At 41.0% G+C, this 27716-nt stretch overlaps 1 protein-coding gene across 1 annotated transcript; it reads left to right on the top strand.

Moving 5' to 3' along the window:
- The first annotated feature begins 59 nt into the window (after positions 1 to 59).
- Positions 60 to 27215, top strand: DNAJC8 (DnaJ heat shock protein family (Hsp40) member C8). The gene is made up of 9 exons (XM_015075055.3): positions 60 to 181; positions 2445 to 2546; positions 13519 to 13575; positions 17234 to 17300; positions 17823 to 17917; positions 19497 to 19568; positions 24285 to 24376; positions 25242 to 25317; positions 26385 to 27215. The coding sequence occupies exons 1-9, from the start codon at positions 104 to 106 to the stop codon at positions 26505 to 26507; spliced, it is 762 nt and encodes a 253-aa protein (XP_014930541.1). The 5' UTR covers positions 60 to 103; the 3' UTR covers positions 26508 to 27215.
- The last annotated feature ends 501 nt before the right edge of the window (positions 27216 to 27716 follow it).

The following is a 27716-nucleotide window of genomic DNA, read 5'->3' as shown; positions in this document are numbered from 1 at the left end:
TTAAGAGTCACAAGGAAGGGGGCGGAGCTAGGGAGGCGGGCCTGTAAGAATCACAGGAGGCTGCGCCTGCGCGGGAGAGTCACGTGGTTGCTGGGCCGGGGAAATGGCGGCTCCAGGAGAGAGCGGGGCTTCGGCTGGCGGAGGGAGCACTGAGGAAGCATTTATGACCTTCTACAGTGAGGTGAACACCGAGTGAGGAGTAGTGGCACCGGGGCGACCCCACTCGGTCCTACTTTCCCAGCGGGCAAAGGCAGTGGTCTTCTTGGCCTGGACCGTTGGGCGGTTCCTCCTGTCTGGCCTTCGGGCAGGCAGGGGGGCTCGGGGTGTGTGTGCGCATCTCTGCCTCGTAGCTGCTGGGGGAATCCCTTGGGCATCGAAAAAGGGGCCAGGGTCCGACGTCCGCGGGTAGACGATGATTGTGGCCAACGAAGTGCCTGGGCGCGTGCAGAGGGCCCCAAGTCCGCGGAGTCCGAGGCTGGCAGGGGCTGGCAGAGTCCGGCCTTCTTGGGGGCGACTTAACTTTGCTGGGCCTCATTTTTATTCTGAACGGAAGCACTGTCTACCCTTAGTCCTTTGTAATGAGTTGTATTACTGGTTATTTCTGCCATTCGTGGGCGCCAGGCACTATGCATCATGCCAGGGAGGCATTATCTTTGTTTTACAGATGACAAACCTGAGGTTTAGGGAAGCGAAATAATTTGTTCTGGGTCTTACAGCAGATATCAGCTTGGTATCATGTTAGGATTGGGGGGTCAGTTTGGTGTGAGCCTCACTTATTGTCGCATTTCCAGCACGTACGTCATAGTAATTGCTTGGTAAATATTTGTTGAATAAATGAATGAATAAATGAAAAGCATGCCATTTGGAGTCAGAGGACCTTGGATTGGATTTTTGCAAGGCAGTTGGACTGTGTTTTAATTCTTTCAAGACATTGATTTTGCAGATCTTAGGTTTTTACCTCTGTAAAGCCAGAGTTAATATTAAAACAAGAGTTTTTATGAACGTTAAAGGAGTTAAGGTATAAGAAAAGGTGTCATAACATATAAAGCAGAAAGAAGCATCTTTCTAAGAGTTAAACCTGAATGGCATGGATTTGAGGAATGGAGTTGCTCCTGTCTAGGCTGTGAGCTGCTCAGAGTTCAGCACCGTGTCACATTCATTTTTTATCTTTGGTATTTGTAACAGTGCTTGTTACATAGTAGATTCTCCACAGTATTAAATTTGAAAACGGAATTAGCATATCCTTTATAGTCTGTCCTTTTGAAATGCCTAATTCACGTGAAAATGTTGATATGCTGGTACCAAAGTTTATTGACCTCTAATGACTACTCATCAGTTACACTGGAAATTCTTTCACTTACCATCTCTTAGTTAGAAATAAAAATAAACTAAAAACAATTCTGGCTTCTCTGAATTGAACGAGGGAAAGTACATAAAGGAGGACCCTTCAGTCATCATTCAACCAGTGTTTCTTGAGCACCTGACACGTACAAATGTACTGTTTAGGTGCTGGAGGTATGGTAGTGAACAATAGAAAAATCCTGTCTTAGAGCTTGCATTCTATAGAGAAAGATAAGCAATAAACAAACATGTAAAATATAGTGTCAGGTAGTGATATGTGCTACGAGGAAACAGAAGTCTAGGAAAGAAGATGGGGTGAGGAGTGACATGCTATTTTCAAGAAAGTGAAGAGGAAAGATACTGAGAAGGAATGGCTTTTTATGCTACCGAAATTATTTCCAAACTCCTTTTGGCCATAGGAATAATGATGGTATATAACATATAAACATAACCTGATTCATTTCAACTAGCATTCCAATTCTGACAGTGGTACCAAGGATGTTTTCCTGGCACTACCTAGTGCCTGTTCTCCTTGGTGGTGTTTTGGGTCCGGGATTTTTCTAACTCTATTTGCGTGATAGGTAGGCAGAATTACTTGTCCCTCCCAGATACTTCTTTAATGCTGTTTTTAGTGTATAGTATATTTCAGTGTAATTGTATTTTTCTTAAATAAAAAATTGTAAATTAAGTATGAACAACACTAGTACATCTTCTGTCATAAAGTGGAAGCTCTTTGAAGGTGGTGGCTGTGACTTATTTATGTTTATTTGTGATTCTTATCTTGGAGTCAGACTGTTGGAATTAAAATTCTAGTTTACAAGTTGGGTAGCCAGGAACAGATCAGTTAACCTCTCTAAGCCTCAGTTTTCCTATCTGTAAAATGGGAATAATAGTAGTATCTACTGTATAGGATGGTTGAGAGGAATAAATATATGTAAAGTTTTTACATTGTTAGAATTCAGTGAATGATACCTGTTGTAATTATTCTTCAAATGTTCACATGTAGACAGATTTTGCTCAACATGTCAGTAGCTTGTTAAAATGACAATTCAGAGTTTATTATTGAACTTTAGTAATGAAGTTTTTATCTTCCTTCATTTTAGGTCAAACAAATAGAGAAGAGAGATTCAGTTCTAACATCCAAAAATCAGATTGAAAGATTGACCCGTCCTGGTTCCTCCTACTTCAATTTGAACCCATTTGAGGTGAGCTGTTTGATGTTGCTATGGCCTTGTGATGGGAGCTTTTCATAGCTGCAGGCAGACTTACATCAGAACATACACCTTTGTCTTATAGTTGGAACTGAGATTGGCTGGTTTTATTGTGAGCAAAGCATGCGAAGGCAGCATGTTAGGAAAAATGAGATGGTCTGTGACCTGTCAAATATTCTCCATCTTTTACCAACCCTAATATACAGGGCTTTATTTTCAGATGTGAAGGGCTAGCTACCCTTGATAAACTTAGGATCTTTGATTTAGTTTGCTTGTTACAGCTTTTCTTTGTACTGCAGTAAAAAATATGGAAAACCCAGGGTGCCTGGGTGGCTCACTTGGTTAAGCATCTGACTCACTTGGTTTTGGCTCAGGTTATGATCTCATGGTTCCTGAGTTTGAGCCCCATGTTGCCATGTTGGCCTGCTTGGTATTCTCTGTCTCCCTGTCTCTGCCCTTCCCCTGCTGTCTCTCTCTCTCTTCCAAAAATAAGTAAACTTAAAAAAACATATCAAATATCCAGCAACCAAAAAATGACCACAGGGTTATAGACAAGCAAATATACTTTCTGGGTCTCCTTTGTTTTATAATTTTAAACTTTTCCTAAATATGAAAGTAAGTCATATTTCTTACAAAGATTTGAAATATAATAAAAGCAAGAATAATCAAGTATAATCCCACCTAAGAGAAATAGCTCCATCTTAATTGTTTATACTTGAACTGTTTTAAAAGTTCTGTTTTGAAACAAGGAGGATAATGTACTTCATGCTATTTTATTTTTAAAAAATTTTTAATTTTATTTTTGAGAGAGAGAGAGTGTGTGCAAGTGGTGGGGAGGGGCAGAGAGAGAGGGAGACACAGAATCCGAAGCAGGCCCAAGGCTCTGAGCTGTCAGCACAAAGCCTGACACGGGGCTCGAACTCATGAACTGGAGATCATAACCTGAGCCAAAGTCGGATGCTTAACCGACTGAGCCACCCATGCACCCCCTACTTCATGCTATTTTAAATGCTGTACTGTGCAACAACGTGGACAGAACTAGATTATATTATGCTAAGTGAAATAAGTCCATCAGAGAAAGACAAATGTCATATGATTTCCCTCATATGTGGAATTTAAGAAACAAAACAGTTGAACAATGGGAAGCAAAAAAAGATAAAAACAGAGGGGCAGGCAGGCCATAAGAGACCCAAATATGGAAAACAAACAGGGTTGCTGGAGGGGTGGGGAGGATGGGCTAAATGGGTGATGGGCGTTAAGGAGGGCACTCGGGATGAGTACTGGGTATTATGTGTAAGTGATGAATCACTAAATTGTACTCCTGAAATCATTATTACACTATATGTTAACTAAATTAGATTGAAATAAATAAATAAAATAAATGCTATATTGTTATACAAAATATGTGTATACATTTTTTTTTTTTTAATTTTAATGTTTGTTTATTTCTTGAGAGAGACAGAGACAGAGCATCAGCAGGGGTGGGGCAGAGAGAGAGGGAGACATAGAATCCGAAGCAGGCTCTAGGCTCTGAGCTGTCAGTACAGAGCCCGACGTGGGGCTCGAACCCATGGATCATGAGATCACAACCTGAGCGGGAGTCAGACACTTAACCGACTGAGCCACTCAGGTGCCCCTGTGTATACATTTTTTAAAAAGAAACTTCTACTGTTTTTTTAAAGTTTATTTATTTTTGAGGGTGGAATGGGCAGAGAGAAGGGGACAGGATCTGAAGTGGGCTCTGTGCTGACAGCAGACAGCCCAACTCAGGGCTCGAAGTCACTAACTGAGATCGTGACCTGAGCCGAAGTCGGATGCTTAACTGACTGAGCCACACAGGCACCCTGGTGTACACATTTTTAAAAGTCTCCACAGTTTTTATTTAAAGAATTCCTTTACTGGGATGTTTGGGTGGCTCAGTTAGTTGAGCATCTAACTCTTGATTTCAGCTCAGTTCGTAATCTCAGGATCGTGCGTCAAGCCCCGCGTCGGGCCCCATACTGAGTGTGGAGCCTGCTTAGGATTCTGTCTCTCTCCCCCTGGTGCCCCTTTCCCCTGTTCATATTCTCTGTCTCTGAAAATTAAAAAAATTATTTAATAATTCCTGTATTTTTCTTTATTATAGGATATTTAAACTAGTTTCTAGTTATTCACAATTATAAATAACTTTGACATGAATATTGTTACATCTTATAAAAATAACACTTATTGAGCACCTGTAAACTTTTTTTTTTTTGTGGTAAAATATACATAACATCTAATTAACCATTTAACAGTGTTTAGGTGTACATTTCAGGGGCAGTAAGTACATTCAGTGTTGTGCACCCATCATTGTCATCTCTAGAACTTTTTCATCGTTCTAAACAGAAACTCCAAACCCATTAAACAATAACTCCCCATTCCTCCTACTCCCAGTCTCTGGTGATTTCTATTCTATTTTCTATCTATCAATTTGCCTATTCTGAGTGCCTCATATAGGTCGAATTGTATAGTATTTGTACTTTTGTGTCTGAGTTATTTCATTTAGCATAATGCTTTCAAGGCTCATCCATTGCTTCTGTTTTTTTGAAGAGTAACAAAAAAATTTTTTTAAGTTTATTGATTTGAGAGAGAGGGTGTGCGTGTGTGCAGAGTGTGTGGGGAGGGGCAGAGAGAGAGGGAGAGAGAGAATCCCAAGCAAGTTCCTCACTGTCAGTGCAGAGTCTGACTTGGGGCTTAATTTCATGAACCGTGAGCTCATGACGTGGACTGAAATCAAGAGTCAGATGATGCTTAACTGACTGAGCCACCTAGGTGCTCCTGAAGAGTAATTTTTAAAGAATTGTTTCATTTTATTTATCTTTTTTTTTAATGTTTATTTTTGAGGGGGGTGGGGCGGAGAGAGGAAGGGAGGGGCAGAGAGAGAAGCAGAGGATCCAAAGTGGACTTTGTACTGACAACAGAGACCCTGATGTAGGACTCAAACTCAGGAACCACGAGATCATGAGCTGAGCCAGATGAAGTTGGATGCTTAAGGACTAAGCCACCCAGGCACCCCAAGAACTGTTTCATTTTAAAACAATTTCAGATTTGTAGAAAGGTTACAAGTACATTATGAAGACTTTCTTGGACTGTTTGATACCAAGTTGTTAGTATGATGTTCTTTGCTCTAGAATACTTCAGTGTTTTTCCTACAAATGACACTTTCCTACTGAAGCACAATATAACCATCAAAATCAAGAAAGAAACATTGGTACACTGTTACCATGTAGTTCTCAGACCCCATTCAAATTTGCCAGTTGTCTCAATAATGTCCTCTACAGCAAAAGGATCCAGTCAAGAATCACCTGTTATATTTAGTTGTTGTGTCTGTTTAGTCTTTAGTCTGGAATAGTTTCTCAGCCTTTCCTTGACTTTGACGACCTTACCATTTCTGAAGATTACGGGCCAGTTATTTATTAAAAAAAATTTTTTTTAAATGTTTATTCTTTTTTGAAAGACAGAGACAGAGCACAAGCAGGGGTTGGGCGGAGAAAGAGGGGGACACAGAATCTGAAGCAGGCTCCAGGCTCTGAGCTGTTGGGGCTTGAACCCACGATCTGTGAGATCATGACCTGAGCCAAAGTTGGATGCTTAATTGACTGAGCCACCCAGGCGTACCCAGGCCAGTTATATTGTAGCATCTCTCTCAATTTGAGGTTGTTTGATATTTCTTCAGTTGGATTCAGTTTATGCAATGTTGGAATGCAGGAATATCACAGAAGTGATACTGTATTCTTCTCTTGGCAACTTATAAAGTACATGATATTTCCAATATCCCAGGTTTATCCCATTTCTAATGATGTTAACTTGATCACTTGGAGAGGTGCCTGCTGTGTTCATAAGTTACTTTTCTTCCCTTTTGTAATTAGTAAGTATTTTATGGGGAGGCACTTTGAGACAGTGTAAACATTCTCTTATCAAAGTTTCAGTTTATTCATTTATTAGTCAGTATAGACTTAGGGTTTCCTATTTTATCCAGTGTGTTGTATTTTGATATTATTTATTTTGTTGCTCAAGTTGTCCCAAATTGGGCCAGTAGGTTATCTTTCAAGCAAGGCCCTATCTTTCGATATGTTTTCATCATTCTTTGATTACAAGACACTCTTGTACTTTTCCTGACCCAGCCTAAAGTCATTTCAGTGAGGAGCTCCGATTCCTTTTAGTGAAGAATGGTATTTAGAGATAAAGATTTGGGTGCTAGGTGTATTCATTGCTGTTGGGAATGTCACTACTCCAGACCCTATTGGTAGATGGGGCTAAGAAGTGAGTGTATGTGTATGCATGCATATGTGTGTTTGCATGTGTACGTACATGTATTTACATCCAATTTCAATCCAACACCACAGGGTTTATTCTAGTTTTTTTTTTTTTTTCTTTACATGTTTGTAGTTCCCTTCTCTCATAGTGAGAAATCAGGCTCCCACTATTTTAAATATGTGTATATTTACTTAATTGATCGTCCTGTTTACATGTGATCTCCCAGCTGCCATTCCTCACCGTACCTGAGCTTAAAACTCCCATGCCAGGTTACCCTTCCATGTGGGTGCATTCCTCACCCACCTCTGGCTCCCTGGGACCTCTCTTCATCCCTTTTGGACTCCCGCATCCTCCCCATCAAACAGGCACGTTTCTACCCTGCTCTGGCTTTGACCCTTACGTCAGGCTACCTTCCTCTGAAAACATCCTCCTCAACTTACTTGGGCTCTAATTCCATTCCATCTACCCCCCCACCCCCCTCCCCCCACCCTTGCATGGAGGCTCTCTTCACCCTGATCAGGCTCCAACTTCTGTGCTTGTCATACTTCCATCCAAGTGCTGTCTACATTCTGCTTGGGTTCTGACACCTCTTGTTGGACTGCCTTCCTATGTTGGATGCCCTCCTACATGGGCGCCCACCTCACCAAGTACAAGTTTCCCATGCTAGGCCATCCCTTTGTGGAGATATTTTTGTTTGGGCTCCTATACTCTGTGCCAAGCCACTTCCCTTGTAGACACTTTTCTTACCTTGCCCACTCTCAAATACCTCAGTTACATTCTATTTCCTTTTTTTAAAAGAAATTTTAAAATGTTTATTTATTTTTGAGAGAGAGGGTATGCATGTTTGCAGGGTAGGGGCAGAGAAAGAGGGAGACAGAGGATCCAAAGCAGGTTCTGTACTGACAGCAGAAAGCCTGACGTGGGGCTTGAACTCACATACTGTGAGATCATGACCTGAGCCGGAGTCAGACGCTTAACCAACTGAACCACCCAGGCGCCCCTCAACTCTGCTTTCATGTGGATGCTTTCCTTAGCCCTCTTGGGCTCTGATACCCTGCACTTGGCTACCCTCCCATGTTCACAGTCTTACCCTGCTTAGGTTTTAACACCCTATGCCTGGCTGCCTGCCCACTGAGATGCCCTTCTCAACCCACTTTGTACCTCCATGTCAGGGTACCTTTCTATGTGGATGCTCTTCTCACCCCATTTGTGTTCCACCATGGTGTGACTGGCCACTGCTTCCTGTGTGGTCACCACCATCTTCATCCCAGATGGGCTCTGACCCTGCACTGGGCTATCTTGATGTCCTACCCAGGATAGGTGTCTACTTTGCCTGGCTCCACTTAATGTGTTTGGATTGTATTGCTCAGAAAGGGAAGGGTAAGACAGAAAACTTTAAGAGTACTTTTGAGGGGCATCTGGTTGGGTCAGTTGGAAGAGCATGTGACCCTTGGTCTTGGGGTCATGAGTTAAGGGACTTGAACTCATGACCCTAAGATCAAAAGTCGCATGCTCTTCCGATTGAGCCAGCCAGGAGCCCCTGATTGTTTTTCCCCAAGAGTATTCTTGATACAATTTGGGGGAGGGAATGGAGAAGATAATTTTTTTGAGAAGGATAAAGAATTTGATGATATGTTCTTTGTATTTAACCATACTTTTTTTTTTTTTTTTTTTAATGTTTACTTATCTTTGAGAGAGGGAGACACAGAATCTGAAGCAGGCTCTAGGCTCTAAGCTATCAGCACAGAACCAGACATGGGGCTCAAACCCATGAGCCTGGAGATCATGGTCTGACAGCTGAAGTCAGACGCTCAACTGACTAACCCACCCAGGCGCCCCTCTATTTAACCATACTTTTAAATTGTGCAGAGTACCATGAAAAGGGGACATGTGATCATATAACTTACCCATTTATTTGTTAGGGTAATTTGTGTTTCCTGTGGTTATCTGATTGAAAAGAAATGACAGATTGTTGGGACTACTATGAAGGCTAGAATTTTAACACCCTACTAGTTAATGTGGTTCTGAAGTCACTGCCCTATAGTTCCTGTCCTGACTATATAAAGTATGTTTGAGGGGCTCTGGTGGCTCAGTTGGGTAAGCGTCTGACTTTAGCTCAGGGCATGATCTTGTGGTTCATGGGTTCGAGCCCTGTGTAGGGGCGTGGAACCTGCTTGAGATTTTCTCCCTCTCTCTCTCTATCTCTCTCTCTCTCTCTCAAAATAAACTAAAAAAAAATGTTGGAGTATATGTACACATTATGCATATGTATATGTGTGTATATACGTATATACACACTCACAATTGACCGTTAAACAATGCAGGGATTAGTCAGTCATACAAACCCTCATGCAGTTAAAAATCTGTGTATGACTTTGACTCACCCCCAAATTTAACTACTAATAAACTACTATTGACTAGAAGCCTTACTGAGACCAAACCATCAATTAACACGTTTTGTATATGTATTACATACTGTATTTTTACAGTAAAGTAAGCTAGAAAATATTAACAAGTCATAAGAGAAAATACATTTATAGTAGTATACTATATTTATTGAAAAAAAATTCATATGTAAGTTGACCCGTGCAGTTCAAACCTGTGTTCAAGAGTTGACAGTGTGTGTGAATGTATGTGTGAATATATTTACACAAAGATACGGTGAGGTTGACACTTGGGAAGATGAGAGATTGTGTTTGAATGGGCAGGACTCGATGACCATCCGTTAGAACTTTTGTCTTTTCTATTTTCTACAGATGTGGTGGCCACTATATAGGGTGGGTGTTATTGTCATTGTCTCCTTATGAAGTTGCTTTTTGAACCTTGAGTCAGAATTAGGTGTTCCTGGTGATATAGGAAATGAGTGACTTTTGTTTTTCACGTAGCAGCTATTGAGACATCTAAATGAATCAGTTTTCTACAGAGGTAAGCAGGAGAGGGAGAGAGAGAATCCCAAGCAGACTTCGCACTCAGTGCAGAGTTGGACGCGGGGCTCAATCTAACAAACCGCCAGATTATGATTTGAGCTGAAATCAAGAGACTGAGCCACCCAGGGACCCCTGGTCTTTTTCTAGTAAGGAGAGTAATGCAGTGATAGCTGTCATCCCAGGTGTCAACTGAAATGTGAGTGGTCTGCCTAGACACCATCTCACTGAGTAGCAGGTAGAAAAGGGAGGAGTAAGACTGGGAATCTGAGGGACCTTATTATGGGAATCATTATCCAGGGCGCATTTTTCTTTTCTCTTCCTGCCCTCTCTTTAGCTCCCTATTTGGCCATGCGTCTAACCTTCAGCTATTATGCAAGGATCTTACGCATTCTGCAATTACTCTTCAGTTGAAGGCCCTTCTCTACTTCTTCCATAAGCGTAGAGGAACCTGTGCCCCTGCTCAGTCCTGTCCTTTTCATGTTCCTTCTTTTGATTTAACTTCAAGGCCCCGGCAAGGAGCTCTACCAACTTTATTTTTTTGTGTTTCTTATTAAGTACTTTGGAAGGAAAGGTGTTTATCTTAGTAGAACTCTGGAACTTGTACATAATTATCAGCTCATAGAGTTCACATATGACTTAAGACTGGATTCCTTTTTCAAGTGAAAGATTCCAAAGGAGGCTGTTACAATTTGAGTTCAGAAACTTGTATCAGTGTCAGGCATTTTTGTTCATGTGTGATGGTTAATGAACTCTTTGAGGTCTAAGACTGGATTTTTGATTGCAGTATCCCCAAAGCCTGAGACACAGTAGGAGTTCAGAAAAACCTTCCAAGAATCTGAACAGATCTGTGTGCTTCCTAAGAGCCATGTTGGTAATATGGCATTTGTCACGTTTGTAAGAATTGTTTCTTGTCTGTTCCTCCCCTGATGGACCTTCAATTCCGTGAAAATAGTAGTGAGCACAGTAGGAATCATAGGTGCTCCATAAGTTTGTACTGAGTGTGAAACTGGCTTTAAAGAGGTTTGGGCCGCAGGTATAGGCCCACTGTATTCATTGTATTTCATGGCCACATATGGTACCTCCATCTATTAAGGATAGAAAAGGAGTTGATTAGCTTTGAAGGCACTCAGTGAATTTTTGTTGCCAGTGATCAGTACACATGTGATTAAGTTATTCTTGGAAAAACAAGGCTGGTGTGTGTGTATATATACATACATTCATTTTTGCCCGATTATCTGAAAGTAAGCTGTAGACATTGTGATGCTTCATGCTTAAATAATTAACCAGGCATCTCCTCAGAATAAGAACATATAGCCGTATAACCACAACACCATTATTGCACCTAGGAAAAACAACATTAATTCAATAACATCATCTAATGTAGTCCACACTCAAGTGGCCCCAGTTGTCCCCCAAATCTTAATTATAGCTATTTTATTTAATTTGGGAATCAGTCAAGGTTTATGAATTACATTTGGCATTAGTTCTAGGCTATAGCTTTATTGGAGGCTTTTTTTATATGTGAGGGTGGGAGGTTTTCCATTCTTTCTCATTCATTTTGTACACCTTCTGGGGTTGGTTGGACTTTGGTTTGCTCCAATACGTTTCTTTTCCCCAGAACCAAGGTAAGGTAAAATTCTCTTCTGAATATTTGTGTATGTACAGTTACCTTCCTTTATCTATAAATCTTATATAGCTGCATACTTTTCTTGAGTGACTTTTTCCCAATTCCTTTCTCCCTTGGGAAGGTAGAGGGGACACAATGAATCTTGAAAATGTGTTGCTTTAAAGTTCTTCTGTTCCTTCACCCGTATTGTATGCCTAGCATTGGAGAGTGGGCGTGTTCTTGTCATAACCTTCCAAAGTCTGCCGAATGCAGTGGTCATTCAGCTCCGTTGCCTACCACTAACTTTATTACTATAGGTGGGCTGTTGGAATGTTTTGAAAGCTTGCAATAAATCTTGACATTACTTGTTGCCAGGTTTTTTTAAAAAAACACTGCAAGCATCTGACTAAGCTTGGTAGGTTACTTTGCATTTTTAAATTCTGGTATATGTTTTTCTTTTCAAGGTTTATTTTCATTTTTTTTCTCTTTGCTGTCCATCTCCCCACCACCCCCCTACCTGCCCCGTCCTTAGTTCTGCTAACGTTGAGCACACTTTTTTCTAACCTACATCATTTCTTACCAGTGTTTCTCAGACTTTAATATGATTCAGATTACTTGGGGATCTTGTTAAGTTTTGATTCTGATTCTGTTGCATTTAAGTGAGGCTTTCTCTTCTGGATTTCTAACAAACTCCTGTCGCCCTCTGGCCTTGAATATCAAGTAAATAAATAGTAATGCTGTGTTGAATCCATGGACTACACTGTGAAATCTTCCCCCCAAAGCACTTATTATATGGTAATTAAAAAATACGTTTCCCCTGCTTATTTATCTTTGCATTTCTGGTACATAGCAGTGTGTTCAGCAGGTAGTAGCTACTCTATAAATGTCTGAGTGAATATATATATTTGTGGCGATGGGCTCAGGATCCATGGTGAAGACTGTCAACACCAGCTTACCTAGGCGTGGAGAATGATTAAATTTATTCTTTAAAAAACAAATTGCTCTAAAAATACAGCTGATCCTTCCATTTGGCTGTACCTCAGTTCTACTGAGTTGGAACCAGACTTTTCTATAGTAGGCCCATGGCTCACAGGTCTTCGCTCACAGGTCTTCACAGGCAATTCTGATGTTCATTCTGGGCTGAGAACCATTGGCCCATGTGAATTACAGATATAAAGGGGAGCCCCGTGGGCCTTTCTGGATTGAAAATCAGGGATCCAGCCTCGTATTTTTCTTATTGCGTATTTGTACTTTCTCCACATTTGCAAAGATAAGTAGGGGTGTGTAGGGGGGTGCTTTTTTTAATGAATGAAGGAGAAATGCAACATCGTCCAGAAACCTGTCTCTGGATATAAGATAAATTGTCTTTCTGATGGAGTTAAACATAAATGTATTTTGTATTGAGAAATACATATTGAGAAACTAAAATGGTATAACTGTTATTCTGTTACTGGTTTTCTCATTTATGTTTCTTTTTTTCCTTTTTTAAAATATTTTATTTTATTTTTTTAAAGTAATCTCTACACCCAACCTGAGGTTTGAATTTACAACTCCAAGATCAAGAGTTGCACACTCTCCCGACTGAGTCAGTCAGGTGCCCCTCATTTTCCTTCCTCCCTCCCTCCCTCCCTCCCTCCCTCCCTCCCTTCCTTCCTTCCTTCTTTCCTTCCTTTTTTAAAGTTTATTTATTTTGAGAGAGACAGAGACAATGCAAGTGGGGGAGGAGCCAAGAGAGAGGCTGAGAGAGAATCCCAAGCAGGCTTTACACTGTCAGCACAGAGCCCATTGGGGACTCGAACTCATGAAACTGTGAGATCATGACCTGAGCCGAAACCAAGAGTCAGATGCTTAACCAACTGAGTCACCCAGGCACCCCATGTTTCTTTTTTTATTTTTTAAGTAATCTTTACACATACCCAGTGTGGGACTCAAACTTAAAACCCCAAGACCAGGAGTCACGAGCTTTACCAACTAAGCCAGACAGGTGCCCCGCATTTATGTACCTTGAGCATTTTTTAGAACTGTGTGCCAGGTACTGTTCTAGAATACTGAGTACTGCTCTAGATGTTGATTTTAACATTTATAATTATTGGGCACCTGTTAAATTCATAAATTCTTCTAATCTCTTTTACAGTTTTGATTTTGATTCTTCCAGGTTCTTCAGATAGATCCTGAAGTGACCGATGAAGAAATAAAAAAGAGGTTTCGACAGGTACAGTATTATTTCCCTGTAATAGATGGAGTCTGAACCTTTTGGAAATATAGGAGTAGCACATGATTCTCTTAGGATTTGCTGTTATGACTATTGGGCCAAAATTTAATTTTTTTTTTAAGCTTAAGATTATGTAACATTTTTTTTTTTTTTTTTTTTTTTACATTTTATTTATTTTTGAGAGAGACAGAGACAGAGCACAAGTGGGGGAGAGTCAGAGAGAGAGGGAGACACAGAATCGGAAGCAGGCTCCAGGCTCTGAGCTGTCAGCACAGAGCCTGACGTGGGGCTCGAACTCACAAACCGCTGGATCATGACCTGAGCTGAAGTTGGACGCTCAACCCATTGAGCCACCCAGACGCCCCAAGATTATGTAACTCTTTAAAAACAAACCTCATAGTGACATAAAATCTTAAATAATTTATTGACCATGGCTTACCTCTTACTCACACAGCCCACCTGCAGCAGTAGTTATTGGTAAGCTATGGAGCTGAATGACCACTGCATTCAGCAGGCTTTTGAAGGTTATTACAGGAGCATAATTTAGGCATACAGTTGGGAGTGAGGGAGAAGGAAGAATAGGATGAATTTGACCTCTGAATAGAATGAATTTTATATCCAAAATAAAACCTTTCCAGGCCCTTAAGTAAGCAGGAGAAGTACAAGGTAGAATAGTGGAACTTACATGGAGTCATGCTTATTAAATTCCTTGCCTTCCTGGAGAAAACATGTTAAATGATTTGTAACAGTTTTTTTATTTTTAAGACCCCCTTCCTCAATAATTTTATCTTGTGCAAACTTAAACACCCAAGAGATACCTGGTTTCATGTAAATAGTGCTTTATTGTCCAGTCTGTTGTTTAATAACCTTGAGCTACAAAGGTTTATAGTAGCCTTTTTAAAAAACCCTTCCAATTTTGATAGCTGAGTAACCCCCAGCCTTTCTTTCTAGGAGTTGAATAAACACACTCCCTGCCATCTGTCTTTGCAAATTGGATTTTCTGTATACCTAATGTCTTTTTTGTTGGTTTGTTTTTTAAAATTTCCCCAACTTTTATATATCTCTTTGTACTTCATATTGTAATAGGGTCTGACCAGTGCAGAATATAATTCTCATCTCCTGCCTTCCATACTTGTTAATATCCAATATTATGCCTGCTTCCTCAATACAGTAACTGCCCCCACATTGCTGACTCATAATCATGTTCTGATTTACTATTAAGCCAAGATGTTTTTTATCTTTGCCTACTAAGTCATTTCCCATTATATAACATTAAAACATTTTTTTTGTTTATGTTTTATTTATTTTTGAGAGAGAGATAGAGCATGAGTTGGGGAGGGGCAGAGAGAGAGGGAGACACAGAATCCGAAGTAGGCTTCAGGCTCTGAGCTGTCAGCAGAGAGCCTGACACAGGGCTTGAACTTGTGAACTGTGAGATCATGACCTGAGCCAAAGTCAGATGCTTAACCAACAGAGGCACCCAGGCGCTCCACCCTATCTTATAACTTCTTCTTCTTAAGTTCTACTCTGCACTTATATTCAGCTTTTATCCCCTTAAAATGTCAAGTTTCCTAATGTAATGCATTAGCAGTCTTTCCCAATTTAATAAGGAAGCATTCAAATCCACAGTCAAAAGTTTTTTATGTAAGCTGTATGAAGAACTCAGTGAGAGTTCTTTAGTTATTAATATGATCTAATAGTTAAGAGTATGGGCCTTAGAGCTATATGACTTGAGTTTCAATCTCAGCTGTACCTCTTATGAGCAGTTTGAAGTTGGGCAAGTCCCTTTCAACCTTTCTGTGCCTGTTACCTCATTTATAAAATGCCCGTAATGTGTCTACCCAGCAAGATTGTTATGAGGATTTAAATGAGGTAATCGAACAATGCACTTAGAGAAGTATGTCTTTTCCTTGGCATGCAGTATATCCTCTTTCTGTGCTATCAATGTGTGTTAGACACTATGCTGTTTCTTGCATTATTCCAATGAGCTAGAGGTACCTAGTATTGTATTTACAGAGGAGGAAACTGGAACAGAGATAGGTTAAGTGAATTGCTCAAGGTCTCACAGCTGGTAGGTGATTAAAGTTGGAATTAGAGCCCAGGATTCTGACTCCAGTAATGCTGGATTTAGCATTTCATTCCCACTTGCTGTCATTATCTCCAAAAAGTCCCACTGTTCCAATTAGTTGGTTTTGGTCTGTCAATGACAGTAGGTCAGTGGTTCTTAACCCTGGCTGTCTGAAAGAATCACCTATGGAGATATTTGCTTTTCACTTTAACTTTTTTATTATATGTTTCTTTTTGAGAGACTAAAAGAGACAGAGCGTGAGCAGGGGAAGGGCAGAGGGAGAGGGAGACACAGAATCTGAAGCAGGCTCCGTGCTCTGAGCTGTCAGCACAGAGCCCAATGTGGGGCTCAAATCGTGAGATGACCTGAGCTTAACTGACTGAGCCACCCAGGTGTGCCCCTGTTATAAAAAATTTTAATTATATTTTAAAAAGAAAGAATAGAGCACTGAGTACTCATATACTCACCATCTGTAGGCAACAGTTTGCTTCATTAACTATGTTTTTGGCTGAGTTGTAAAGTAAATTATAGATATCATGGTACTTTACCCCCAATATTTCATCATGTATCCCCCCAAGAAAAAAAAAAAGGACATTTTCGTGCATAACTACTTGTCAGACCTAACAAAATTGACACTAATTCCTTACTGTCACCTGTTACCGAGTAGAGGTTAATCCAGTAGAGGCTTAAAAAAGTACAGATTCCAGGGGTGCCTGGGTGTCTCAGTCGGTTAAATGTCTGAATCTTGATGTGGGCTCAGGTCATAATCTTATGGTTTGTGGGATTGAGCCCCATGTTGGGCTCTGCACTGACAGTGAGGAGCCTACTTGGGATTCTCTCTCTCCCTTTCTTTCTGCCCCTCCCCTGCTCCTGTGCACACGTGTGCTATCTCTCTCAAAAAAAAGTACAGATGTCAGAGACTGATTCAGAGGGTCTGAGAGTAGCAAGTAGACCTATATTTTAAAAAGCTTTACAGGGTTGGAGCATAGCCAGAACTAAGAACTACTACTTAATGTTTTTTTTTTTTTTTAAGTTTTTATTTTAGTTCTAGTTAACATACAATGTAATATTAGTTTCAGGCATACAGTATAGTGATTCAGCAATTCCGTACATCAGCCGGTGCTCATCACAAGTACACTCCTCAGTCCCCATCACCTATTTAACCTATCCCCCGCCCCCCTCCTTAGAGAACCACAACTTTAAAAGTTCTTTTAGGAAAGAGATGATGTCTCATACGTGCTTTAGCCTTCTGAGTGCTTATCAGTATAAGGAACATAATAGGAACGGGGTACTTTTCAGTCTGTCTTCTTCATCCTCACAGCATCCTTGTAATGCTTGGCTTATATTTCTTCTCGACTTTGTGATTAAAATCCTAAATGTTTCCCAGCATTTTACCTTTTGGTGCTTGAATTCTAAGGACCAGTGTTTCTGCACATTTTATGATACTTACTAATTTGTAAAAAATGTTTCTGGCTGACAGTCTTTTTTGCTATAATACCTTAGAGCTTTTGGTTGGAAGGAAGCATGATGCAGGTGAAGAGTTACTAAATGTTCCTCGTATTGACAAACCTAACTTTCCCCTTGTTGTAGTTATCCATATTGGTGCATCCTGACAAAAACCAAGATGATGCTGACAGAGCACAAAAGGCTTTTGAAGGTATTTGTAAATTTACCTGCTCCTGACTAAAACTTTTATCAGTGCTAGAGACTAACTGTTCCTTGTCCTGGATCAAGGAAGGAATGTTACAGTTTTGTCTTCTGGTGATGAAGAAGCTGTGGTTTTCAGTAGAACAGTTGTCATTGCAAAGCAGAATGTTGCTGTTTAAGAAATAGATCTTAACTTTGCCTTGTTAAAACTTTTATGTGCCAACAAAGACTGTTACTGCATAGGATCGTTTTTCTTCTTTGAACAACAACAAAAATAATTGGAAGTATTTTGTCACTGAATTAAATCTAGTTGTGGTGTATATAGTCTTGAGGGTATATTTAATTTTTTCCAAGGCTCTCAAGGAAAGTCATTGCTGTAGTTGTATGTTTTAAAATTAGCTTAACAACAATAAATAATTTAACAAAATAGGGAATGCTTTTAGATGGCACAAGTCCATTTACGCTGCCTGAGTATAGTTCAGACTTTCAGAGGGTGTTTGCAGAAACAGTTAATTTCAATGTTTTGCATTAGCTGTGGACAAAGCTTACAAGTTGCTACTGGATCAGGAACAAAAGAAGAGGGCCCTGGATGTAATTCAGGCAGGAAAAGAATACGTGGAACACACTGTAAGTATTTATAGTGCTGCTGTGTTTACAGGAAGTATTAGCAAGCCTTGGGCACCTTGCAGGAGGGTAAATGTTAACCTGGCAATACCTACTGGTGCAATTTGTGACCATTTATGTGGTCTCTGTAACTTTGCTGTGGTGCTCATGAATAGTGTTGTGCCTTAGAGCTCAGGGTGTGGAGTGGCTCGGAGGCTGCTCCCACCTCTTTCCCTTACCAGCTGCATGCTGTGGAGAGAGGGCTTTTCTTTCCCTCTCGTCACGTGTTGTCACGTTACCCACTTCTGAGAGTGGAAGAGTGGAGCAGCCATGGTGATCCTTGACCCTGGATTTTTATTCTTGTCTCAGTGAAGGGGTTGGAACATGGGCTTGAGGAAAGACTGGCAAGGGGATATGAGTAATTTTTTTTTTTTTTTAATAGGAGGAGGTGTATATCTGTATTAATAACAGGGTTGGGAAGGATCAACTAAAATAAATTGAGTTATAGCTGGCTTTATTTTTTTGCATTACCTAAATCTCCTGAGTGGTGGGAATGGTTAAGATGGCTTGCTTGAGGTAAGAAAGGTTTTTGTTTTTATTTTTTACTTGCTGGGGCAAGAATTGTGAGGCCATTTGTAAGAGCTGTTTCAATTGGGAGTGAATATGGGTGTGACCTTTGCTTTGAAGAGCTTTGGAATCTGAAATAGAACTGTATAACCAGTAATAGTAATAATGAGTCCAATTTAGATGAAGAAAATGGGTAAAAAAGAGACAGATGGCCATAAGTCTATCTTGCTGGTCATGTGTTGGAAGTGGTACCTGTAGGCAAAATTTTGGTAGAAATCAGGAAAGGACCTGACAAGTTCTCCTTAAATCATTGTGGTATGTTTACTTTTCCTCTTATTTTGGCCTATAAAGGAGCCATCCTCAGGCTTTCTGGCCACAAGGTGGCAGTAGGGCCATTCTGAGCTTGGAAGACACTGGCTTTTTGCTGGAGCAGTAGTAAATGGTTATTTAATAGAGAAATGACATTCTTATGTGAATGGGTATGTTTATTTTTTTTTAGCTCTCAATGGTGGCCAGGGTGATAAAACAAACACAAACAAACAAACAGTTCATGTGGTCTGAAAATTACTGGTTTAAGGGGGTTTCACAGTGAGAATTATCAATAATGCAGTTTTTGAAATACCTGGAAACAGTTACACTTAATGCCACAAATTCTGTAGCTTCTTATAAAACTTGACAAATGTAGTTTCTTTGCTATAAACACATAACTACAAACCACAAAAGATTAATGGGTAATCTGTTCAATGTATCAAAGGTTCTGTGGATCTGGCCTAGGATCGGATGAGTTGGGGACAACTTCCTTGCTGGTCCTCTTGCATCCTTCCTGGTGGATTGGATTTTAGATGAGGTTAGAGGAAGGACCCCTGATTCCTAGTTCTCCTTTAACTGCATTGCTGTTTTGGAGGGGAGGGGAAGAGGCTCTTTTTTTTTTTTTTCCATGCAAACCTTTTATTGTATCTATATCCATTGAAAAGTGCACATGTTATATATGTGCAGCTTAATGGATATTCTCAACTGATGAAAAATTTTTTTTTAGGTGAAAGAGCGAAAAAAGCAATTAAAGAAGGAAGGAAAACCTACAAATGTGGAGGAGGATGATCCTGAGCTGGTGAGTGAAATATGTGAAAAACCACCTTATCTCAAGTGATTGAGCTCATTGATTGGTGGGTTAAAGAGAAGGAAGCCTAAAAAATGGTGCATACATGCTAGAAACATTTGGTTTTAATTTAAAGTATTTAAATGTATGTCCATTTACCTTTCTTTAAGCTTCACTTTTTTTTTTTTTTTTTTTTTTTAAACCATAGGACTATGGCTTTTTCTTTGAGTGTGTGTCTGCTGATTGGAGTTTGCAGTTGACTTCACTGTATAAAACATACATACCAAGCATTATCCGTAGTTTCTACTTTTTTTTTTAAATGTTTTATTTGTTTTTGAGAGAGAGAGAGAGAGAGAGAGAGAGAGAGAGAGAGAACGTGCATGCATATGTGCGTGCACGAGCAGGGGAGGAGCAGAGAGGGAGACACAGAATCTGAAGCAGGCTCCAGGCTCTGAGCTGTCAGCAGAGAGCCCGATGTGGGGCTCACACATATAGTTTCTACTTTTAATGTTTTTTGAAGTACGTTGAAAACTTAGGTATTTGTGAAACAAACCAAGAGGAAAATCCTAGCTATATATGATTTATTGTTTTTTGATTTTTGGGACTTTGGGTTTTTTGGACGGGATAAAGAAGAATAATAGCTTTATTGCTTTGCTGGGTAAGAGAGGCCGCAGCAGGCTAAGGCCTTCAAAACTGCAAGCCCACCCAGAGGATTCATTTTTCAGTCTTTTCCAGATGTCTCTCCTGTACCTAATTCAACAGCAATATTTTTAGGGACTTATTTTTATTGAATCTTTCTAAAGCATTTCACTGAGTTTAAAAAGATACCACAAGCATTTATTTGTATAACCACATTCATCAGTTTCTGTGGTAGGGGCGCCGGGGTGGTTCAGTTGGTTAAGCATTGGACTTTTGCTCAGGTCATGATCTCGTGATCCGTGAGTTCAAGCTCCGCATTGGGCTCTGTGTTGAAAGCTCAGAGTCTGGAGCCTGCTTCAGATTCTGTGTCTCCCTCTCTCTCGGCCCATCCCCTACTCACCTCTGTCTCTCTCTCTCTTAAAATAATAAAAAAACATTAAAAAATTTTTCTGTGATATTTAAATCTCATAAGTATGGTAGTAATTGCAAATGTCATAAACCACTTTGGGAGCAACCACACGTGACTCTAAACAGCTAGTAAACGGCTTTCCACCAGCTATGAGTGCTCATTGTGCTTCAGGTAATAATTTGCAGAGAAACAGCATTGCTTCATCCATTGAGTTCAGTAGTGGAGATTAGTTGAGCGAGAGATTCTACTTAGATATTTGTGTCTGATTGCCTTCCTAGCCTGAAAAATTCAAAGTCATCTTAATCTTGCTTCAATTTAGGTCAGTAAGTAAGTCACCATGTACTTATCTTGTTTTTAAAGATTTATAGGGGCTTCTGGGTGGCTCAGTAGGTTAAGCATCTGACTCTTGATTTTGGCTCAGGTCATGATCTCACGGTTCGTGAGTTTGAGTCCCACATGGGGCTCTGTACTGACAGTGTAGAGCCTGCTTGGGATTCTCTCACTCTCTCTCTGCCCCTACCTCATTCTCTCTCTCTCTCAAAATAAATAAATAAACTTAAAAAAAAAAAAAGATTTATACAAGAGAAGATGTCTTGCTACGGAAACTTGCTTACAATTCTTGCTTCAGTGATTTTCCTGACAGTGACTGGCCCCATCTTCTGCTTGAGAACTGTTAAGTCGGTCACCTTTTGCACTAGCCATCTGTTTTGGGTGTACTCTGTCCCTGTATTTTAGTTTTTTCTCTTCATTTCCTCAATCTTCCTTTCTCTTCGTTTCTCTACAGTTATCCTCTTTGGTCTTTTCTTTTTTTCTTTTTCCTTTCCTTTCCTCCTTCTTTTTTTCTTTTTTTTAATTTATTTTTATTAAAAAAAAAATTTTTTTAACGTTTATTTATTTTTGAGACAGAGAGAGACAGAGCATGAATGGGGGAGGGGCAGAGAGAGAGGGAGACACAGAATCGGAAGCAGGCTCCAGGCTCCAAGCCATCAGCCCAGAGCCCGATGTGGGGCTCGAACTCACGGACCGTGAGATCGTGACCTGAGCTGAAGTCGGACGCTTAACCAACTGAGCCACCCAGGTGCCCACCCCCCCCTTTTCTTTTTTTTTTTTAGAGAGAGGAAACCTGCATGCGGGGTGGGGGTGGGGGGAGAGAATCTTAAGCAGTCTCCACACCCTCTGTGGAGCTCAACTCAGGGCTCTCTCACAACTGTGAGATCATGACCTGAGCCAAAATCCAGAGTCCAGTGCTTAACCAACTGAGCCACCCAGGTGCCCCTCTTTGGTCTTTTCTGAAGACTCTCTTAAAAATACTCCTTGGTCCTTTAAGTTGTTAAGAACCCTAATTTTCGGGGCACCCGGGTAGCTCAGTTGGTTGAGCATCCAATTTCAGCTCATGTCATGATCTCATTGTTGGTGAGTTCAAGCCCCACATCAGGCTCGCTGCTGTCAGCCTGTCAGCACAAAGCCTGCTTCAGATCCTTTGTACCCCCTCTCTCTGCTCCTACCCTGCTTACGTTCTCCCTCTCAGAAAGTAAATAAAACATTAAAAAAAAAAAATTAGAAGGGGTACCTGGGTGGCAAGTTGGTCAAGCGTCTAACTTCAGCTCATTTCGTGATCTCGCATTTCGTGAGTTTGGGCCCCACATCGGGCTCTGTGCTGACAGCTCAGAGCCTAGAGCCTACTTTGGATTCTGTGTCTCCCTCTCTCTCTGCTCCTTCCCCACTTGCGCTCTCTCTCTTGAAAATAAATAAACATTAAAAAAAATAAAGAATGCTGACATTTTCTAAAATAAATTTTATTTATTTAAAGGATTTTTTTTTAAAGCAAGGGTTTTTTTTTTGTTTTATTTTTAAGTTTTATTTATTTATTTTGAGAGAGAGAGAGCACAAGCAGGGGGGAGAGGCAGAGAGAGAAGGGGAGAGAGAGAATCCCAAGCAGGCTCTGTTCTGCCAGGACAGAGCCCAGTGCAGGGCTCGACCTTACAAACTGCGACATCATGGCCTGAGCAGAAACCAAGGAAACCAAGAGTCGGATGCTTAACCAACTGAGCTACCCAGGCACCCTGAGGATGTTTTTTTTGTTTTTTTTTTTAAATGTTTATTTTTGGGGGGGTGCGGGCAGAGAGAGAGGGAGAGAGAGAGAATCCCAATCAGGCTCTGCACTGTCAGCACAGGGCCCAACTTGGGGCTCTTACCTCATGAGCCATGAGATTATGACCTGAGCTGAAATCAAGAGTCAGACGCTTAACCGACTGAGCCACCCAGCTGCCCCAAGGAACCCTAATAACTTTTTTAAGTTGTCTTGTTTTTTTCCTGATTATATAAGAACACATACTAATGATAAAAAATTTGGAAAAAGCAAAAGAATATAAAATATTCAAAATCAGTAACTGTCCATCCAAGAAAGTTTGGACTTTTTAAGATACTGAAATATTCATTCTGATTGACTGACTCCTTCACTCATTTGAGGTTTGTCCTTATCAGGGACTGGGGTTGTCAGTATTGCTTTTATTGAGCAGTGCCTGGCAGATAACAGTATTAAAAAGAAGTGACAGATTTTGGGATTCCTTTACCTCCCTTTTTCTCTGCACATTACTCTTTGCTCCAGTGTCTCTGATTTTAGGATATAGGTTCTATGAAATCTGCATGATGGGTTACTTTCTATTTTTCTTTGTATATTTAAAATACTTTATATTTTGAAGAAAAAACATTTTAAAGATCGAGTTCTGTTTTCTGTCTCACGTTGTGTCATTTTTTTCTGTCTGCATATTAAGTAGAATGTAAGTTTAGCTGTGTACAACTGAGACCCAAAACGATGGTGGTTTGAACAAGACCGTGATTTGTTTTCTGTCGTGTATAATATAGTCTTTGGGAAGATGGCTCCTGGTATGGCAGCCCTGGACCATGTGTTATCCAAGGACTCATTCTCCTCTCTGGCTCTGCTAACAAGGATGTTGCCCCCATCCTCACAGTCCTGGGTGTGTCATCACCTCACCCAAGTACCAAATAGAATAGAGGAAGGTGGCAAGGAGGGATAAGCGTACTCCCTGTGAGAACATTCCGGGAAATTGCTGCATCGTTTCTCCTTACGTTCTGTTGGCTGGAGGCTAAGCTCCATGGCCACACCAGCTTCAAGGAAGCCTAGGAAAGATGGGCTTTTACAGTGGGTGACCAGATACCTAAAGATAAGGGGCTTTACGTGGAAGGAGAACAGATAATGGGGTGGTGGAGGACACACAGCTGATAGCGTCAGTGGCCCTGCCATAGTTAGTAGACTCCTGAGACTGGTCTGCTTGATGGCAACTAATAGTACCTGGCTGGGTGCCTAGCACAGAGTAATGATGAAGTATTTGTGAAAAGAAAGAAAGTTATTTTTTCAGAGTTCTTTGGAGGAAAAGGGCCCTCCAACATGGTTATGATAAACAAGTCGAATTTTTTTCTTTTTCGTGCTTTTTAGCAGAGCAAGTTTCCTGTGTATCATCTGCATGGTGAAAGTGGAAAATTTTCATGGGTGGTTATGTTATTTATCTCTCAGGAGAGAGCATCATTAAGTAGTTCTCTCTGAAATCTTTCTTCCTTGCTGGTTCACATCTGCTTTTATCTTGACGCCATCTAAAAGTGCTTGATTCAAGTTGCTGGTAAAATGTTTTTATTTTCTTTTTTTCTTAATTTTCTTGTAGTTCAAACAAGCAGTATATAAACAGACCATGAAACTCTTTGCTGAGCTGGAAATTAAAAGGAAAGAGAGAGAAGCCAAAGAGATGCACGAAAGGTATACATCAGAATATTCGTTTAATCCATCTAAATACCTAGATTAACCAAAATTGGTCTGTGGGGATTTTCCTCATGAAGAGTTTATCGAATCAAGGAATGATGTAGTGTATCGTTTAAGAGACTGTCTAAAATAGTTATCTGAAACAGCCAAACTTTTGAATCTTTAGGGTAAGAAATTCTCTCTGACTTTTGGGAAATTGAATAGGCCTATCCTCAGGGAGTTGTTAATCAAGAGTGCTATGTGTTTTCTTCCTGATTTCTTGGGGTTAAATAGGCAGAGGCCAGAACCGTTTGTGTGACTGGTGGCTGCAGCTTTGGTGAGTATGTAGTATTTATTGAACAGTGTAATCACTTACAAAATACTTATTGTCCCAAAGTATGATTTCCCTGGCTTTTCAGAAATCTTGAGGTGAATTTATGTATTTTGTAGTGTTTATTAGTGTTTAGCAGTAACTCCATTTTGGTAGTTGAGGCTGTGTGAAATGTTCTTGTTTTGGGATTGGGTTTTGTCCAGAGATCCTCTTGTAAGAACCTCTGCTATTATAATGGTCGTTCTACTGAAGTAGGGTCACCTGGGTTCTTGAGATAGCTTTGTCACGGACTGAGCCTGGAACTTTTGGACTGAGCCCGTAACTTACGATTATTGTTGGCTGGGCCTTGGTAACCATATATGTCCGTCTGTGTAACAGGGATGTTTGTATCTTGCCCTGTAGCTCTTGCCCATGTTCTAATCTGCAATTAGGTTTACTTGATATGCTTGGAATTGATTTGCTTGATATACTTGTTTCTGTGGGGAGATGACTTTTATGGTTAATAGAGTGTCTAGGTATCATATCAATACTCTGGTCTGGTTTTCTTCCTAGGAAGCGACAAAGGGAAGAAGAGATTGAAGCTCAAGAAAAAGCCAAACGAGAAAGGGAGTGGCAGAAAAACTTTGAGGTAAGTTTCCAAGGTGGCCAGGGATTCTCATTCCAGAGTAAGAAAACTTCCCCGTGTGGAAACTTGGTTCCTGGGGCATTGCCAGAACTGACTGGGGCAGACAGTCAGGGAAAGGGAATTCGTGGGGAAGAGCAGGAGCTTTGGAGGATGAGTCCTAGCTCAGCTGCCTGTATGCTCTGTAGCCTTGGCGGGAGCAAGGAGGATCCCTGAACGGCTAGAGATTATGGAAGGCACTGCTGCCAAGTGGGCTCAAGAAAAATGCTTTGCACGTTTAGTTTAGGGGTAATCATGGAGTAGCCCCGTTCTTAGAGGTCTGCTAGCAAAAACTGAGGTTCTTGTGACCCTGATGTCCTGGCTTTTAAACTTGATTCCTCTTTAACACCCTAGTTACATTCTTCAGGTGCTCAGCCGATTTCCTCAATTGAGCAACATCTGATGTCTTTTCTTCTGTAACATTTAGCTCTTAGGCTAGGGATTGGCTAACCAGAGTTGATGACTTTGTTTCTGTCTCCCTGCATATATGCAGAGAGAGGAAATGAATAGGGCTCTTGATACGCAGGAGAGAGACCCTGGAGGCCCTCCCGGCATCACTGGCTAGGCCTTGTGCTGGCTTTGAGCCTCCATCCAAGTTTTGCGGGGCAGAAGGAAGGTTCAGTGGAAAGAGCAGCTCTGCTGCTGGCTGTCCATACGGCTTTGAGAAAGTGATCTAACCCCTGAGCCTTGGTGTGTTCAGATGTGAAATGGTGGTGGCACTTTACATACTATGGGCAGCTTTTTGTGAGGGTTAGAAATAGCACATGCTAAGTATCTAGCCCTGCGATCTCCAGCAAATGTTGTGATGAGTATTACACATTTTGCCCTCCTCTTCCTGCCTATAGCTGATCGTGCCTTCTGGGGGTGGGATGCCACTTTCCGTAGGCTCATGGAAGCGTGAAGAAAGGCTCTGCTCTGTTCTATTTTTGGATTATTCCAGAGGGCTGAATAGGGCTGGGCTGCAGGGATGGCAGAGCAGGTTCAGGCCCTTTTCGTCAGCTAGTTTCCTTGCCCCAAACCTCTTTTGTGCTTAGGAAAGTCGAGATGGTCGTGTGGACAGCTGGCGGAACTTCCAAGCAAATACAAAGGGGAAGAAAGAGAAGAAAAATCGGACCTTCCTGAGACCACCGAAAGTAAAAATGGAGCAGCGTGAGTGACCACCTAGGGTCACGGCCACAGAACCTTCCCCTGACTGTCTCCCCTCCTGCTTCGAAGGACTCATTCTCTCTTCCCATTTCCACCCCAACATAGAGTAGTAGTTGCTTTTTAGTCCATTTTGTTTTCAATACAATTTAATATCGATCAGAGTAATTCTTTTGTACATTGAAATGAGGGGCTCAGTTTAAAATGAAACCTTACCCCACCCCCACCCCTAGACCAACCAGGATTGGAAGGGGCCACCATGGGTGCCGCCTTCTCTTCCCACAGCCCGTAACTTAATGTTTTGTACTTCACTGAATTGTGATGGTTAGAAACCTCGTGTATAGTTTGTGGAAATCATCCAATTAAACATATTGCTTAAAATGGTGTTGCCGTGACTTCAGAGACAAGCCTGGGCCACCTTAGGAATCCCCTCTGCTTCAGTTGCTTGCTTCTGGGCGTGGCGTCCTTCGAAGCCCCAGATCAGACAGGGAAGGCGGTGGGCACACAGAACAGTCGCTCGATGCCCTGACCTCCCGACAGTGTGTGGCATGTGCTCTCCCTTCTGACTGATCTTTCCGTGTGGCATGAGGCTCCGAGCCACCCAAACCTGTTCACTTTCCAAAGAGCTAGCCATCTTCCACCCACCACCACCATTCTGTCCTAGCCTGTCTGCATTCGTTAGTGGTAATATTCTGTATATGTAATAAATTTTTATACCCTAACCATCGATGTACTCTTCCTTAGGTATTATTCCAGGGGTGGGTCCGTTGGCCCAACTCTGAAATGCTTTGGAGTTCGGCAGACCTGCTCCTCACCTGCTCCCTACCACTTAATTGCTGAACCTTAGTTTGTTCATGTACAGAATGGGAATATAGAATAGCCGTGTCAGCCTTTACGAGGCTTTGCCGTGGCACATATAAGGTAGCTACCACAGTCCTCAGAGGGTGTTGCCAGTATTGTGTGTAAAATGAAGATACTGATATTTTAAGGATTGAGTGAAATAACGTGTGAAAGCACCCAGCTTACAGTGTATACTCAAACGTCCTGCAGGTTATGAGAGACAGGATCAGCCCTTGGGAGGGATGTGAGGTGGGAAATAGAGGGCACCTAAAATGTGAAGATAGGAGAAACTGGGTGACTTTTAACTAGATTTCACACAGTGTTTTATTTTTAAATTTTATTTTGAAAATTTAAGTTTTATTTAAGTAATTTCTTTTGAATTT

The sequence above is a fragment of the Acinonyx jubatus genome, chromosome C1 (assembly GCF_027475565.1).
Source record: "Acinonyx jubatus isolate Ajub_Pintada_27869175 chromosome C1, VMU_Ajub_asm_v1.0, whole genome shotgun sequence".
Taxonomy (NCBI): domain Eukaryota; kingdom Metazoa; phylum Chordata; class Mammalia; order Carnivora; family Felidae; genus Acinonyx; species Acinonyx jubatus.
The sequence above is the reverse complement of the archived record's forward strand: the minus strand, read 5'-3'. Positions and strand labels throughout refer to the sequence as shown.